Source organism: Trachemys scripta, chromosome 3 (genome assembly GCF_013100865.1).
Source record: "Trachemys scripta elegans isolate TJP31775 chromosome 3, CAS_Tse_1.0, whole genome shotgun sequence".
Classification (NCBI taxonomy): domain Eukaryota; kingdom Metazoa; phylum Chordata; order Testudines; family Emydidae; genus Trachemys; species Trachemys scripta.
Genome location: NC_048300.1, coordinates 142,709,520 through 142,726,514, shown reverse-complemented (window position 1 = coordinate 142,726,514; position 16,995 = coordinate 142,709,520). Strand labels below are relative to the sequence as shown.

Here is a 16,995-nt window from a genome sequence, read left to right as displayed (position 1 = left end):
GGTGTCAGACAGAGTGGTGTGTGGGGAGGAGAGTAATGCCAGCAATGTTTTTAAAAGATAAGCACCTGATTAACTACTGTGTTTCTCCACTTTTATGCCAGTATATCTCCAATTGACTTAAGTAAGTGTAGAATGAGGTCCCTACTGCCATATGCTGCTGTGCTGTATTACAGAGCTTCTGCTAGCATGTTATGCATGTCTTTGGTGAATGAGGGCACTCTCTTGGACCATCTTTGCCTTTCTGTGAATTGGGATTGTGTTCAATTATCCCTGAGACGGCATACTTGGTTAGACAAATATGGAGTGACTTTGACCCCAGGTTTATGAGGGAATACATATCTTTTTTTAAAATTTTAGAAATAAATGATCATATGATGTTCTATTCAAAGCACTATCCCTCTGCAAGCGACAGTTAACAATTTTTCATCATGTGTTGTAGATAATACAATTATTTGTGAAGCTGAACTTTTCTCCAAATACAGAAATTAGGCAATTCACGCTGCGACTCCTTGTTACGTTTTCAAAGTAGATACCTTATTTTCGTTAAATTTTGGTACAAGAAATATATCTGCCCAGTTCAGTTAGATCTATCAGTTAGTCCCTTTGCTTCTAAAAGTAAAGGTATATTTCCAGGTATGTAAAAATGAAATGGTTTTAGTAATTTCAGGAGGACAATGGTAGTTAAAATAAATCCTGTTACTTCTTTTCATGCCACACAGCTTCTCAATGGTCACATGATATGATGCACTTCTCCATAGTAATCTGATTGCTGCCATTTTACTGAGAAATAGTGCCATCATTTGTCATGTGGCACTGGGATCAATCTCCATCCAGTTTTAAAACTCGTTTAGCAATCAGAGGAAATCTTCGGGTCTGATCAGCAAATCCTTACTCACTCTAACAGTCTTTACACATGCAAGCAATCTCCTTGAAGTCAATGGGACTGATTGTACAAGTAAGGACTTCTCACAGGAATAAAGGTTTCCACAGTTGGGCTTTTATTTTCTACTGTTGATATGATGGGTGTATGTTTCATGTTGTGAAATTCTCAAAAATAAAAAGTGTACTGTAGTTTTAAAAATAGCTTGGAACACTCCAAATTCCAGACACACCCTTCTCAGAACAAAATTGTATAAGAAGAATATTGAAACAAAATGTCCTTTTGTTAAAAAAAAAATCAAAAGTTTTTAAAAATGATTCAGTAAAATTCTTTATCTCATCAGTCAAAAACTTGAGTAAGCTGATTAGTACATTTTGTTCTGCAATGAGGAACTATCTCTAAGAATTTTTGGCAGATTTATGGGGTAGTTAATAGCTCCTACTCTTTAATGAGAGTTTCCAGTGCAGGTGAAAAGAAATTCAAGACTGCTTAACTGCAGATTACTTTCCGATGTTTAAATGATTTTTTGTCTTGTATCTCTGTGACTGTTGCAAAGCTGCTTCATTTACAGAATATAGTGCATACAGCACTTACAGGGCTGCCTCTTGCCAATGCATCTGTGGTCCAGCTGTTCAAAACCACTAAAGCACTCCTGGGCTCCTGAAGAAATGAGACATACTCAAATCAGGGTTTAATCTGTGTTCTATAGTAAAGAGGAGTTACCTTTTAGCTTCAAGAAATATCACTTGGCTGCCTTATTGGATGGAGAAATTGTCTCTGAGGGTTTTGCTACAGTAGCCTCCACTCAGATTTTAAATCAAAGAGCAGAACGGTTAGGGAAAGCTGTACCTAACTCTTGGGGCTTCTTGTACTTCGCTTTAAAAATCTGATTGCAATAGGCCTTGAAAGATTAATATACAAGTCCTTTTTTTTTTTTTTTTTTTGCCGTGCTACTCCAGAAGTTCATGTAACTTTTATATGCACTTTATAAAATGAGTATTTTGAAAAGTGAAACATGACTGTCAAAATATTTTGACTCTGTGGGTATCTGTGTTGCCCAGGTCAAGGAAATTTAGCAAATAGTTACAACAACACATTTCATGATGGTCAGATATACTGCAGTCTTGCACTGGTTATATGGCTAAAGTCACTTAACCGTTGTCCTTACGGTTCAGAGCAAACCCAGCATAAACACTTATCTGCCATAACCACTGCTTGTTTGTATGACACTCATGGTATATACTATGTGCTATGTAGCTATTTTTTGAGCAGTTCACATTAAATCTCCTAATATTTGCATATTGTTTCTGTCTTCATAATAAATGTTGCCTATAGTTGTAACATAAAAATCACTGCCTTCTTGCTTATGACTCTCAATTTTCTTTAGCAAGCAAACTTTTATTTGAATATTTTCAAGGTTTGTGAGCTTTATGTATGACCTGATCCTATAGATGTCATCACCTGATCCTTCAGGATTCACCACACCTTGAAGAGGGGGAGGGACCATTGTCCAGTTTACTGGATGGACGAGAATAGTGCTTTACGGGCTAGGGGGCGGGGCAGAAGGGAGAAGCTGTTGCAAAATGGGGAGTGGATCAGTGGGCAACGCTGACTCATCCCCAGGTACCAGAAGGGCTGGGGAGTTGAAAAGGGACAAGCCTGGTGGGAAGAGCAGGAAGAGCAGCACCCACCCTCCTGCCCTTTGAGGTGACAAAATAACAGGTTTGGGCAGGACCTGCTGTGGGCTTCGTGCTAGCTGCTCCTTTCTAGAGGGGCTGGGAAGGAATTTTCCCTTCACTACCAGATTGGCCTAGGTGGAGTAGGGTTGGGTTTTTTTGCCTTCCTCCACAGAGGGTTCAGGGAGGGCTTTGTTATGGTGAGTAAGAAAGGAAGTTAGACTCATTATGTAAGTGTGGGGTGGATGCCCAGTGCAGGTACTCCATAGGGAAGGGATACAGTGACCAGATAAATTACTTGGTAATGAACTTAAAAAGGGATGTTGGTAAAAGGATCAAAACGGGGGGCATTCGGGGCCCCTATGGTACGGAAGAGAGCCACGTCCCCCTTTCTTATAGCCCACCTTGACCCCAGTTCGAGGGCAGATGGTAAAGTCCCAGCAATGGGTTGAGTGGGGGAACTGGATGGAAAAAGAGGGGAGCTGGCGGAAGCCCCCTGGGTAGATATTGAATGAACATGGCGTTATCTTCACTGTGCACTTTTAACTGCCAAGTTGTCCCAGACATCTAATAACAACATTGCAGCCTGATTAAAACCATATCAAGCATCTTCTGTCCCTCTTTTGGTATAGCCAGACAATGAGCCCTTGCTGGTTTTTTCTTCAACTTAATTTTTATTTTCCCTCAGAAATGACATTGTTTACATTCAGAAGGTCAATTCAAACTAATGGAATATAATTCCATTCTCATTGTTAGCTTACAAACAAAATACACTATTGATGCTCTGTTCCCGAAGAAAATCTAGCAATTCACTCCCATTCTGCTAATATCAAAACTTGGCTGTTTAGGCCCATTCATCTGTGCAAATAAAATGTTGTATTGAGGCAGTGAGAACAGTTTATATTTTATCATTGCAGCTTAAAATTACAGAATTTGTATTATTTCTCATTTGATATAGTAAAAAAGATTGCTACAGAGATATAGTGTGATACAAATATTACCTGATTTTTTAAAAAAAGAGATATTCTTGTTTCTTTTCAGTCAGTGGTGAAGACTGGGCGACTGCTGATCAGCCATGAGGCCCCTCTGACAGGAGGTTTTGCATCGGAGATTAGTTCCACTGTTCAGGTACAGTGAAGTTATTACAGTTATTATGTTTTACATGCCTGGCCATGTACGTTTGCAGAAAGAATATTTATCAGTAGATTTAAAGGCAAGGTTTTAATAAAGTAAATGTTAAAATCTCTCACTCGGCTTTCACCACCTTGTCAGTGCTATCACTGTATGTTCTCTGGAGAATGAATCTGGGAGAAAGGAGATGAACTAATATAACTTTCATAATTCTACTAGCTGAAGTCATTTGCTTCAATGTAAAATAAGGGAAAGGGTTGGAATTTACGAGATCAGGTTTCAGTTTTAATTAAATAAATGTTTGCCAGATTGCCTAATATATTCTTACCCTAATTTGTACCTATATATAAAAATATATAAATAAACTGTATTTAATAATACAAATAAATAATATTTATTTATAGAAATAATAAATACACCATACCTTTATGTGGATAGTATTATGTCCTTTGAATTCTTGATGTATTTCTTCAATTAAACAAAATCTTTTTCTGAAGCCTTCTTTGTGAGATTGCTCTTAAATATTCAGAAGTTTCAATTCAGTGTACATTAGTTTGTAAGAACAATAAGGATACCATGCATCTAAAGTACTTTATGCTAATAGCAGCTGCTAAAGTGGAAACTTTAATTTTAGCTTGGGTAAGGATTTACGTTTAAAACATTCACTGAAAAATGTACAGCATGTGCTATTAAGTATGGAAAAAAAAATCTCCCTGCTGTATTGTTTCCAGTTCTTGCCGAATTTACTTCAAACCTGATTTACATTTTATTGTTGTCCTCAAAAAGGATCATTTAAGAAATGTTTTCCTCTTTTCTTTTTTTGGCATATTTAAATTAGAAACTAAAACCCACCAGACCAAAGCATACTTCTTCACCACATTATGATGTAATGGTTCAATATGGTATTAAAAATGACAACTTATTAAGGACCCAATCCTGCAAAAGTGGAGCTCCATATAGGCGCAACAGCACTAGTTAAAAAAACATGGGAATAAGTTACAGCATAAAAGGGCTGATTTACAGTTGCTGGGGAACCGTATCTTTGCATTTCCTGAGCTTTGTGCATTGAAAATATCAAATGTAAGAATATTTCTATGGGTTGTTTTACATTTAATGTATTCTTTTAGGCTTTCACTTTTTCTCCTATGTTGGTAAATAAAAAACCTTTGGCATTTGTATTTATTGCAGTAATTATTTGTATAAGGGAGAAAAACCTTTCTTGAAAGGAACTAAAACATTTTATTTCATCTAAAAATTTTATTTTGTGAAACAAACAATTTCTTTAAAGTTTAAATTTATTTTAACAGTCTAAGAGATAATGCAGACTCCTGTCAGGATGACAGTATTGCTCCCCACTAAACCATAATCTCGGTCTTTAGAACCTGATTCTGCCAAACTTCTTGACATTGAATAGTAGTGTCTTAACCCTGGGGGTAGCCTTATTGATTACAATAGCACTACTTGAGATGTAAGGTACTGCTAAAAGTGATATATATTATGCAGGGCAGGGGAGAATGCAGAATCTGACACGTCAAGATTTTTTATGTTCCTACTAAAAAAGAAAAATAGGAGAAACTGAACCAAAATACAGTATAGTCCACTGTTAAAGTCTTTGAAGCCTCTTTAAAGTCTGCAGTTTGTTTAAAGAGTTGAATATGCCACATATGAAATAAGTAAATAGAAAACAAAATCCAGCAAGGTATTCATTGTTGCAATTGCTGAATAATTGTTAGGAAGTAATAATGCTTAAGAAAAAGTTACTTCTCAAGTCATGTGAAAGTCCCATACTAATTAAATTTAAATAAAATAAATCACATGTATCCATGCAAAAACCAGGGGGGGGGATAAAATAACAAAAAGAAAATTCCATCATATAATTTGGGAGAATCATTTCATCGTATTATTCTTCAGACTACAAAATTACTTTTTATCTTTTTGAAACTGTTAAGAAAAAAATGCCCAGCATCTGATTCATCTGTCATGGGTTCATTATCCATATCAGAAACTTCTTTTTGCCTAATATAATTTATTTAGAAAACAAAATGAAACCTAGGAAGCCTTAAACCCAAGGGACATTACATACTGTCTATACCAAAAGCATCTATTTTGGGATAGTACCTCTTGGTTTTACATTCATATTTAATCTGGAGACTATAATTTAGAAAATCTTAACTAGTTTACCGTACAGACTACTTTAAAACAAATCTAAATATAAGAGGGTTTGGCACAGAATTTAGTCAAGCTCCATTTCTTCTTGGTATACAAATAATTTAATTGGTTCAGCTTGAATTCTCTTTTTAATAATCTATTATCATTGTTTATGTCTTTGTTTAAAGATTTTGTCAATTTCTTAACTTTCTTAAAAATAATTGGTATGAACAGATAATAATATCCATACTTAAAAACTTACCAAATTTGTTTAAATTGAAATATAATTTATGAAACGCATTCTCTGTCATAACTCCTTTTTGGCAGAGTATTGCTTTAGGCATAATAAAAACTTAACTTCATTATTCATTTATAACACATATTCCCTGTGCAGCGAATTAAGAACTGTATGTCTGATATGACTGTGCCATAAAATTAAAAAGTAAAAGGGAAATTCATTTTTACTGGATGTAGAACACACTAAGAATGCCAGAAATCTTGGGTATTGTAGTTGGCTTTAACTTCTTTTTGCACATGGAAGTAATGAGACTTCAACACAGAGTCCAGTTGGAGTAGATGGTAAGTTTCCATATTGTTATTCCATCCTTGCTGTGAGGTCTCTCGTGAGGAAAAAGGTGAATAAAACCACCCAGGTTATTTTCAAAGAGCCTTATTATGATAAACATCTCACGTTTTTTGAACACTTTAAAGAGATGGTCCAGAACTGTAACAGTGACTCTGAACCTTCTTGAACTGCAGGGAAGCTTGGAACCTGAACTGAACTTCACTTGAACTGAAATTGGACCCACATTTAGCTACAACAAAGTCTAAAACATCTGAATATTTGAATATAAATAGGATTAAAGCCCTAGAAGGCACCACACCCCCGTAAGTACAGGCAGTGAGACAACAGCAAAGGAGAGCAGGCGGGCAGGGTTCCACACCCATAGTGAGATGCATTTACTGTGGGAGACAGCATGAATGGGTAAGGGAGAAGTGCCCCACACAAGGACAACATTGCAAGTCATGGAGCATGTTGAACCATTTTAGCAGTGTGTGCAAGAGCAGAAGAAGGTCCAAGAAAGATTCAGTCAGAGGGAATGGCCCATCAGACATGGTTACATCATGACTCTCTCCTTGAGTCTGAGAGCATATCAGGTTAAGGGTGTCGGAACAGAAAAGCAACAAGGGACAGTACCAAACTCTGCATGCAACAATGTTAATAAGGAAACTCCCTGCGTGATTTCAGTTCAGGACAGCTGGACCTTGTGCAAAATGATTCCTCAGAGTGAATTGGATTTGAACACACTCATTGCAAAAAGTAGGCATGCTCTAATAATGTACAATGAGAGCATAAAGCAGCCCAAAGGAAAATGTAACTTCATAGTAACTAATCCAAAAAATAAGATGATACCAACTGAAGTTTGTGGTGGTGGATGAAAAGCATCACAGACCCTTCTTAAGGAACAAATCCAGACAAGCCATAGACTTGATCAGGATACAGCATCCGAATTTTATAGCTGCAGTGCAAAAAACAAAAGGGGGAGTCCCATGGACAACGAAGACAATTTTAAAAGAATGTGGTTATGTTTCAAAGGCAATGGGTGCTTTAAGGAAAGGTGCAGCTGGAAGTAGACCCTACAGTGGAACCTGTGTACTTTCCACAAAGGAAAATTCCAGTGGCATTACATATTTCAGTATGCAAGGTGCTCAAAGTCTGCACCTATAGAGGCCAATACAGCCTGAGTAAGCAGCATGATGGAGATAAAGAAGCCATCAGGCAAATTATACATCTTTATACACCCAAAACTACTGAATCAGGTATTGAAAAAAATACCAGTATTCACTGCCTGCAATTGATGACATCTTGCCAGAACTTTCAAAAGCCAGAATCCTTATGGTCTGAAATATGAAGAACAGATTTTGGCATATTAGCCTGGATAAAGAGTTCAGCATGCTGACAACCTTTGCACTACCATTTGGTCTGTACAGATGACTGTGCATGCCAATGGGTATAAGCTTCACACCAGAAGTGTAAGGGAAAACTCATCCAAGCATTGGAAGGACTGTTGGGGGTGAAAATGATTGCAAATGATATACTCATTTTAGGTGAAAGGAGTAAGGATACAGAAGCTGAACAAGACCATGACAGAAAACTACAAGTTTCTTTACAGAGATGCAGGGAAAAGAACGTAAAACTACCCCTCTCCCCCAAAATGTGACTCAAACAGTGTGGGGTGACATACACTGGACAGATGCTTAGAGCAGAGGGACTGGAAGTGGATCCAAACTAGATTAAGGCAGTCAGAGACATGCCAGCTCCAGTTGACATGAAAGGGGTACAGCGCTTAATAGGAATGATTAATCTTCCGTCAAAGTTCTGTCCACAACTGGCTGCAATAGTGGAACTCGTACGTCAGCTCACCAGGCAGGGTGTTGAGTGGGACTGGGCAGGTCCCCAATGGCAAGCATTTAATATGCTGAAACAAATGACAGTATATGCTCCTGTCCTGAAGTACTATCACCCAGGAAAGCCACTGAAACTCCAGTGTGATGCATCAGAAAAAGAAGTGGGTATAGCTCTTTTGCAGAAGCAGCCAGTTGCTTATGCCAGCAGAGTCCTGTCCGAGACTGAGCAGAGGTACACCCAAATAGAAAAAGTGCTTCTGGGTGTGGTATTTAGGATGGAGTGAGTCCATCTGTTGAATCTATAGGCAAGTACACCTATGGCCATCCAGTAAAAGTGCAATCAGACCACAGTCCACTAGAGACAGTCATGGCAAAGCCCCTACTTAGTGCCCCAAAGAGATTGCAGCTCATGCTGATGTGCCTCCAGTGCTACCAGGTAGAGATCACATATTGTCCAGGGTGATTAGTGGTGAAAGCTAACACTCTGAGCAGGGCATAAATACCTAGCATCAGCAAACTGGGGGAAGGAAATAAGGGCATAGTGCAGCATTGCTAATGGATTCAATCTCCAAGTTTCAACAACAAAGCTGATGGAAATCCAAGAGTCCATGGAAAAGGACATCCAATTACAGGCAGATGGGAGAGCAATACTAGCATGGTGGCCAGAAGGCAAAAGCCAAGAAGCAGTAGGAGCAGAACCATACTTTCAAATAAAATGTGAGGTGGGTATACAGGATGGAATCCTATTTTGAGGACAGAGCTGTTGTTCCCACCTCATGACATAAGGATGTCATGCAAAAAAAAAATACATGCCTCACACCTGGGCATTGACAGCTGTCTTAGATGGGCTAGAAGGTACCGTTGGGAATGAATACACAACTCCGTTCCTTATAGAAGGGTTGATACTTGGCAGTTGTGTGATAACCTGAAGCAGAAAGACTTTGTCACCAAATGAGCTGCCCACCTGACCATAGGAAAAAATGGGAGCTGACTTATTTGCTTTCAGTGAAAAGCAGCACTTGTTTACAGTGGACTACTATTCTAGTGTTTGGGAGGTTGATGCTTTGCCTGATACAAGAAGCAAGTCAGCGACTGGCAAACTTTGCGAGCGGTGGCATTCACCAACGATGGACCCCAATTTGCCTCGGAAGAAGTCAAGGACTTTGCATTCCAATGGGAGATGGCCACCACCTCACCTCCCCAGTATACCCACAGAGTACTGGTTAGGTGTAATCGGCTGTGAAAATAGCTATGAGACTGTTGCACAATGCTGTTTTTTTCTGGTTCAGGCCCCTTGTTAGTATTTTTGGCACACAGGAACATTCACAGGGTATCAGAATAGTCCAGTGCAGGCATTGATGGGATGAAGCACCAAAACCCTGCTACTAGTGAGGGAAGACCTGTAGAAGCCAGAAGGATGGAAACACCACTGAGATGGCCAACAATGAGAGAAAACAGACATAAGAGTATGTCAGATCATCCAAGGACGTACCAGCTCGGGAGACAGGTACTCGTGTGAGGATTCAGCCATTAGAGAGAGACCAGAATGAGTGGACTAAAGGAGCTGTGGGCAGTGTAGCGGCACCCAGGTCAAATGAAGTAATTACAAAGAGGGATAAATCTTGCTTGTGTTATGAGCTGCCCTTTCCCCAGAGCAATTCAGTCAAGCTCGAGAGAGACCGGGTGTTTTTAGCAATTGTGATGGGGTCAGGCTATAGGAGAGTAGTAGAAGGCAGGTATATTAGCCCCAGGATAAGCAGGTCCCTTTCCCCCTGGTAATTGAACAGGGGTTACTCCAGGTTAATTAGGACACCTGGGGCCAATCAAGGGCCTTCCAGAGCCTGTTAAAAGCCTCCCCTCCAGTCAGATAGGTGTGCACAATAGGAGCTGTGGGGAGCAGGTGTGCTACTGGAGAGCCGGACAATGCAGATACTGACAAACGCAGAAGAAAACCTCACAGGTACAGAGGTGAAGAGCAAGGGAAACCAAGCAAGGGCATACAGCTCCCCCAGGCCCCAAAGGTTTGGGGAGAAGAGAGCCTACCAGAGGGGAGAGACTGAACTGGGTGCCTGGCCTGCTGCCACTACGCCCGAAGGAGCTGCCAGAGACTAAGAGGCTGCCCTCCCCTGTCAGGGAGGCCGGGAGGAACTCCTGCTCAGACAAGGTGGGGACAGTAAACCCAGGGGTGTGGAAAAATTCCTAAGGAGAGAGGAACCCCCCCAGCCCGCTGCTAAGAGGAAGCCTGGAACCCACCTAGGTGGAGAAGGGGCTCTGCCACACAATTTATTAAAAACTACAATAGGATTTAAATATATGATCCTAGACTACAATTACAGCAAGTAAGTAAGATCTGAACCCCTGCTGGATGGTCCAGCGAGGCATACCGACTGCGATCAGATGAATCTGTTTCTCAGTCTGTCACCCCTGCACCATAGAAGCCACGACACAGAGAAGCTCTTAACATACTCCTATATACTCTGCTGACAGACTTGATTGACATTTGCTTTGCTTGCTTTTGCTAGTATCTTTCTGTCAGAACTCTGCAGAGGGCATACCATATCGCCCTCAGGCAGCAAACAGTCAGGGATGCTGGCTCTGGCGAACCACTGACAAATGCAGGCCTTGTGGTCTAGAGTGAGGACCCTGTCCCCACCGGGTTGGACCCGGGCCAACCTGACTCTACCAGGTCCCAGCCCAGGGCCCTAACAGTGGGAGAATGATCCACCACTGGGTCAGCAGGGAATCTGACTGCAACATGCTGGCCAGCTGTCATTCAGCAGCACACCGAGCTATATTCGGCTTCCCTTGGTCACTTTCTACACTCCCGTTCCGGGGAATGCCTGGGGTTGTCGTTCATCTAGCAAGGGTAAACAGCTAATGGCAGCTCCAACAACTCTTCGGCATCTCTGGAGACCAGTAGCTTTCTGCACTCCCTCCGGATCTCGGGCGCTGTAGCGGCTGCCATCGGGTCTGAGTTCCGGCAGTGGGTGGTAAACATCCTTCTCGGTGGCTTCTTGCCAACTGAGCTGGAGGGCCATCTTTTATATTTCCAGTCCTGTCTCGCTCCTCTGCTTCAGGCAGGGCAGGCATGGGTGTCCTGGTTCTGCCCAGCAGGGGGCGGTTGTGACTGTTTCCCCATCTGTCTGGAGCAGTGGTTCCCAAACTGGGGTTCACGAAATGTTACAGGGGGTTCTCGGGGAAAAAATTCCCTAATGGTGGACAGAGCTGTCCCTAGGGACCCTGGGCAGCACGGGGCCAGCAGCCTGCAGCCCCTGGACTTCCAGGAGCTAAGTAGATCAAAGCAAGCATATCTATCACGCTGAGGATATTTAAACTTCAAGACACCTTATAAGAAACGGAAAGGGAGATGAATATTTTTTGCTATTTTTAAAATTAAATAGGCAGCTAGTATTGTTTTTAAAATTATTAGGAAGAACAAATTTAAGCTTTGTTGTAACGTGTTCTGTTTGCCTGGACTGCTCAAGACCTGAATGCTTGTGTAGGAGGAACTCTTTTGAGTTGGCTTCTTAAATACCTTCATGCTGTTTCACATCTGATACTCCTTGATGAAACATAGGAGCCTTGTCTTCTAACAGGCTTATTCAAAGTGATACAAGCTACGAAAGTGAGATCTTGGAAGAGTGTTGCCATTTTCATAATGTAATACAAATACTTTACTAATAAATAGTGTGTAATAATCATGTCATAAAAACAAAGTTTATATTTCCAAGATCGCTGCTTTTATAATTTATACTCAGGTAAAGGAGAAAATCCCTGCAAATATTCATTTTTAAGAGGGGGTTCACGAGACTTGACGTGCTAGTGAAAGGGGTTCACAGGCTGTTAAAGTTTGGGAACCACTGGTCTGGAGGGAGGCCACGCCCTCTCGCTATAGTAGCCTTTCAGTGTGATGGTTCGCACAGGATTAGCTATTTGCCCTTTGGATTTTCTGTACAGTTTTGCTTTGATTTCTCTTTATAATTTATTAATAGAAAGGGTCTGAAATTTGGCTCTGGCTGAAATTGTTCCTTGGCAGTCAACTTCTATCTCTTAAAAAAAAATCTTTATGTACACAAAATTGGGTGAAAGATGTATCCCGAATAAGCCTAGTGCAATTTGTTTTGTTTTTAAAATTTGTATTTCTGGGAATTTTTGGCAGCTATTTGTCATAAGCAAAAAAAGCACAAAAGGTTGCTAATAGAGAAACTTTTTATGCATAAATGTTATTATGTGCCAGTTACATACAGCTTTTGTGCTTCACAGAAATACATGCTAAGCACAAAAGCTTATGTGTAGCTGCTGGCACATAATGGCTTCTGTGCATAAGCAAGAAGGCTTTTATGTACAGCTCCTGGCACATAAGGGTTAATGTACAGCAGCTGCTGATGCATAAAGTCCTTTCCATCAGCAGCTGCATTTACACCATATGCTACAGACCGTACACTACAACCTTACCCCTAACTGCTCCCCTCACCAAAGTGAGTTCAGTGAGACTACTCATAAAGTTAAAGTTAAGCATGTTCTTTGCCTCAGTCACTCACTGCTTCAGTTCTCTATCTGTAAAACAGGGATAATATTCCTTTGTCTGTCTTGACTATTTACATAGTACACCTCTACCTCGATATAACGTGACCCGATATAACACAAATTCAGATATAACACAGTAAAGCAGTGCTCCGGGGCAGGGGCGAGGCTGCGCACTCCGGTGGATCAAAGCAAGTTCAATAAAACGTGGTTTCACCTATAACGCGGTAAGATTTTTTGGCTCCCGAGGACAGCGTTATATCAAGGTAGAGGTGTAATCTGTTTAGAACTGTCTTTCTACATATACATACAGTACACAATGGGGCCCAATCTCTTTAGGTGCTGGTGATAAATACTATAATAAAAATAGTAAATGAAAATGTTTAATGATATATCAGCAGCGTAATTTCCTGCTATAATAACCTTTAATGGAACAGCAGGATAAATGACAAGACCCAGGGCATTTTTGTCAAACATTTCAGAAAGGAGAAAAACTGATATAATTGAGTATGTCCTTCAAAGTCATCTATTTCAAAGCAATCTCATTCTGAAGCAAGTTGCCATAGCAGAAAGTTACAAAACAAACCAACCTTGTACAAAATGATTTCAGTAATTTTGGAGTTATGGACATTTAAATTTGAATGGCCCAGAGTTTGAGATTGAACAGAGACTATGCTAAGCCAAACTAGTTTTATCACACAAAATTGAATGCAAGGATTTCACCTTGCTACTGTAAAACATTCATAACCATAAAACTACTGAACCAATTTTTGACTAGAAAATCCTGGTTTTTTTTTTTTTCAAACTCTTTCATTACACGACTTGAAAAACTGAGAAGTTTAGAGACTCTGTACAACTTCACTTAGGCAATTTACTTCATAATCTGAGATTGAGGTGGTTCTGTCCAAGGCATTTTTGACATTCTTAGTGGTTGTTTGACTGGCCTATTTGAACATAAATTTATCATATGATACCTTAGAAAAAGCCCAGTCAAGCTATAGTGCATAAGTTTTTTTAACTATGGGGGCTTTTACAGTCAGTTCTAGAGACTAGCCTCCATTCTTTCAACGCTTCCCATTCGGAATCTATTTTTACCCAAATAGGATGCAAACATTTTTTGGGGATCTGTTATTAATTTATTGAAAGCAAGTATTTTCTGGGTAATCTGCCTTAATATATGCTTTAAGATTCTTACTGCCTCAATATATGTGTTGATGCAGACTGATTTGGATTTGATCATCAGACTGTTGTTGAAATGCATAAATCTTAAACATTTGGAGGAGGAATTTGAGAATGAGGAAAAAAATAGTACTTATACTGAAAGAAGAGATTGATGTTTCAGAGCAGGGGTGGCCAACCTGAGCCTGAGAAGGAGCCAGAATTTACCAATGTTCATTGCCAAAGAGCCACAGTAATACATCAGCAGCCTTCCCATCAGTTTCCCCAGCCCCGCTCCCAGTGCCTCCTGCCACCGGCAGCCCCGCCGATCAGTGCCTCCCCACTTCCCCACACTGCCTGATCAGCTGTTTCATGGCATGCAGGAGGCTTCGGAGTGGGGAGGGGAGAGGAGCAAGGGCACAGCAGGCTCAGGGGAGCGGGCAGGAAGGGGTGGAGTGGGGCAGGTCTGTGGCAGAGCCAGGGGTTGAGCAGTGAGCACCTCCCGGCACATTAGAAAATTGGCGCCTGTAGCTCCATCCCCAGAGTCGATGTCTATACAAGGAGCCGCATATTAACTTCTGAAGAGTTGCATGTGGCTCCAGAGCCACAGATTGGCCACCCCTGCTTCAGAGGAATTTTCTGGTGTCCTGTTTATCTTTGGTCAACCAGAGAAATAGTATAATAGCCCTTGCACTTGTGTTTTCCAGTTTATTAGAAGGATGGCTCAGGGTAGGACAGTCCCTGTAATTTGGAGAGCTGCATGAATGTCAGTGCTGAATGTCTGCAGTACACTAACAGGACTTGATGGCAATGCCTCTCCTCTTTGGGCCAAATCGTGGGAGAGGTTTGGAAGTTACCGTCAGATACTCCAGAAGAAGGCATATTGAAGTATTCAGGTGCAAGATTGTTAACACACACTACTTACACAGACACATAAGAAAATTATTAAATGTGGTGATCTGATTTTGTTTTATATTTTGACACAATCCCAGTTGGCAGTAAAATTAAACTGACTAAAATCCTAGTCTCTGAAGCACTGGCAGATAACCATGGTGTTTCAGAATCTGCCATCCTAGTCAATTTCATTTCTCGCTCCTCACTCTTTTTTTGGTGTCCAGCTGGCAGGGATCATAAACTATAAAGGACTCTGTCACTGTTTTCATAAATCACAATATTAGATGGTGTCACTGGGTTGGCAGCCAAAACCAAATAAAGTCCAGAGAGATAACATAGAATAAAGGACTGGGATAGACACAAAGAAAATAAACTCAGACGGGGGCAAAGAACTAATGACAGTGACGGGGGTAATAACAAGGGTGGTTAGAAGGAAAGAGGAGAAGTGGAACAGACCAAAATAACCCTGAATAATGGGAGAGAGATTATGCCATTTGAAAGGAAAGCAGGTGAGAGTAGTGGGAATCTGATTAAGATGACCCAGTAAGAACAGTAAGGGACAAATAACTCTTTGAACCAAAACACAGTCAGGTACATAATTAAGAGGTTTGTTGTGTCTGTATGATATAAATATTAAGGCAGCAATTCAATAAACTCATAAATTTCTGACCTAGCATGATCTAGGCTTTGTTTATAGCCTATATGGATTCTCTTGGCACAATCTTTTCTGTATTGTTCTAAAATCCAGGACAGGAATGAAGATATACTCAGGATATTACAATAGACAGCGTAGAAATATGGAAGAGAGAGGCAAAACATTGCAAGGGGAAATGAGACCAAAAAATTACAATTTGCACAGAGCTACAAAAGATATGCTAAAAAATTCAGATTTTCCTGCTAAATTTAGAATATAAAAAGAAAAAAGCACACAAAATAAATTCATGTTTGAAACAGTCATACCAAATACTCTACATTTTAAGCCACTTAGACATTACAATAAATGTTAGAGATTTTCTGTTAGGAATTCATACTTAGAATTTCATTCAGAATCTGATTTTTTTAAGCTAGATTGTCAAGTTTTCTTGATTTTGTCCCAGTGCAAGTCCTCTCTGATACTTCTAATTGTCTCATGAGAGTCAAATGGTAGAGTTAACTATGCAGAGATCCAAATCTTGATATCTTTGCAGTCCAGCAATTCTGTATCATGAGTCTGGCTTACTGGACTCAGTTGGAATCCATACCTAATGGAATTATCCTTTGTGGGGTGGTGATTCTTTGAAACTACATTGTTATCATGTACAAGGAACCATCAACAGACATTCAGGGAGTAGTAGGGTGACCAGATGTCCCGATTTTTGGGTCTTTTTCTTATATAGGCTCCTATTACCTCCCACCCTCATCCCGATTTTTCACATTTGCTATCTGGTCACCCTAGGGAGTAGTGACTGTGCCTCTTATGCACTTATAAGGTAAATGTAATGTGAATGTAAAAGAGGGCCTTTCTGGGACTGCAAGGGATATAAATACCCCCTTCACCCACTCTTCCAGTCAGCAGAAAGAGAATGTAGTGGCCTTCTACAGATCTGGTCCTAGTGCTTTCTGCCTTTTCTGTCCATCTTGTAAACTTTACTCCTTCCCACACATTGTAAGGGATCTCCTTTTTTCCATCTAGCCAGACAAAAACTTGCTTACATGAAGGTTGTGATAGGCACAATGTATGTATTACATGTCTGTGGTGTTTATAACCCCCAAAATATCTAATGTCTTACAACAACAGCAATACTCCTTTAAAATGATGTTCAAGATGCAAAAGATAGATAATGCCAAATGTTGCCTGTCCTCTTGCAAATAAGCGTTACGATTAGGGCCTCAATTTCACGGTCATAGGATTTTAGAAGTCATAAATTTCATGATATTGTAACTGTGGGGATGATGACCCAAAACAGAGTCATGGGGCAGGAGTCACAAGGCTATTGTGTGTTTGTGTGGGTGGGTCGGTGTTTGCAGTATTGTCACTCTTACTTCTGTACTGCTGCCTTCAGCGCTGGGCAGCCAGAGAGCAGCCACGGAGTTTCCTGGAGCTGGAGGAGGTTCCCGGAGATCGGCATGACTTGGCCTGGCCTTGGGAGCAGCCCATGCAGAGGAAGAGGAAGTCTTGTCCTTCTCCAGCCCATC

The 16,995-nt window shown here is 40.5% G+C and overlaps 1 protein-coding gene across 3 annotated transcripts in view; it reads left to right on the top strand.

The window, feature by feature from the left end:
- The window catches only part of BCKDHB (branched chain keto acid dehydrogenase E1 subunit beta), a 277,217-nt gene that overhangs the window by 187,580 nt on the left and 72,642 nt on the right, over positions 1 to 16,995 (top strand). For all 3 annotated transcript variants that reach the window (XR_004645194.1, XM_034766148.1, XM_034766146.1), the window contains one exon: positions 3,598 to 3,684. Coding sequence is in view for 2 of the 3 variants with exons in the window: in XM_034766148.1 (XP_034622039.1) it covers positions 3,598 to 3,684 (87 nt within the window). In the remaining variant the exon portion in view is untranslated. The remainder of the gene's footprint in view (positions 1 to 3,597; positions 3,685 to 16,995) is intronic.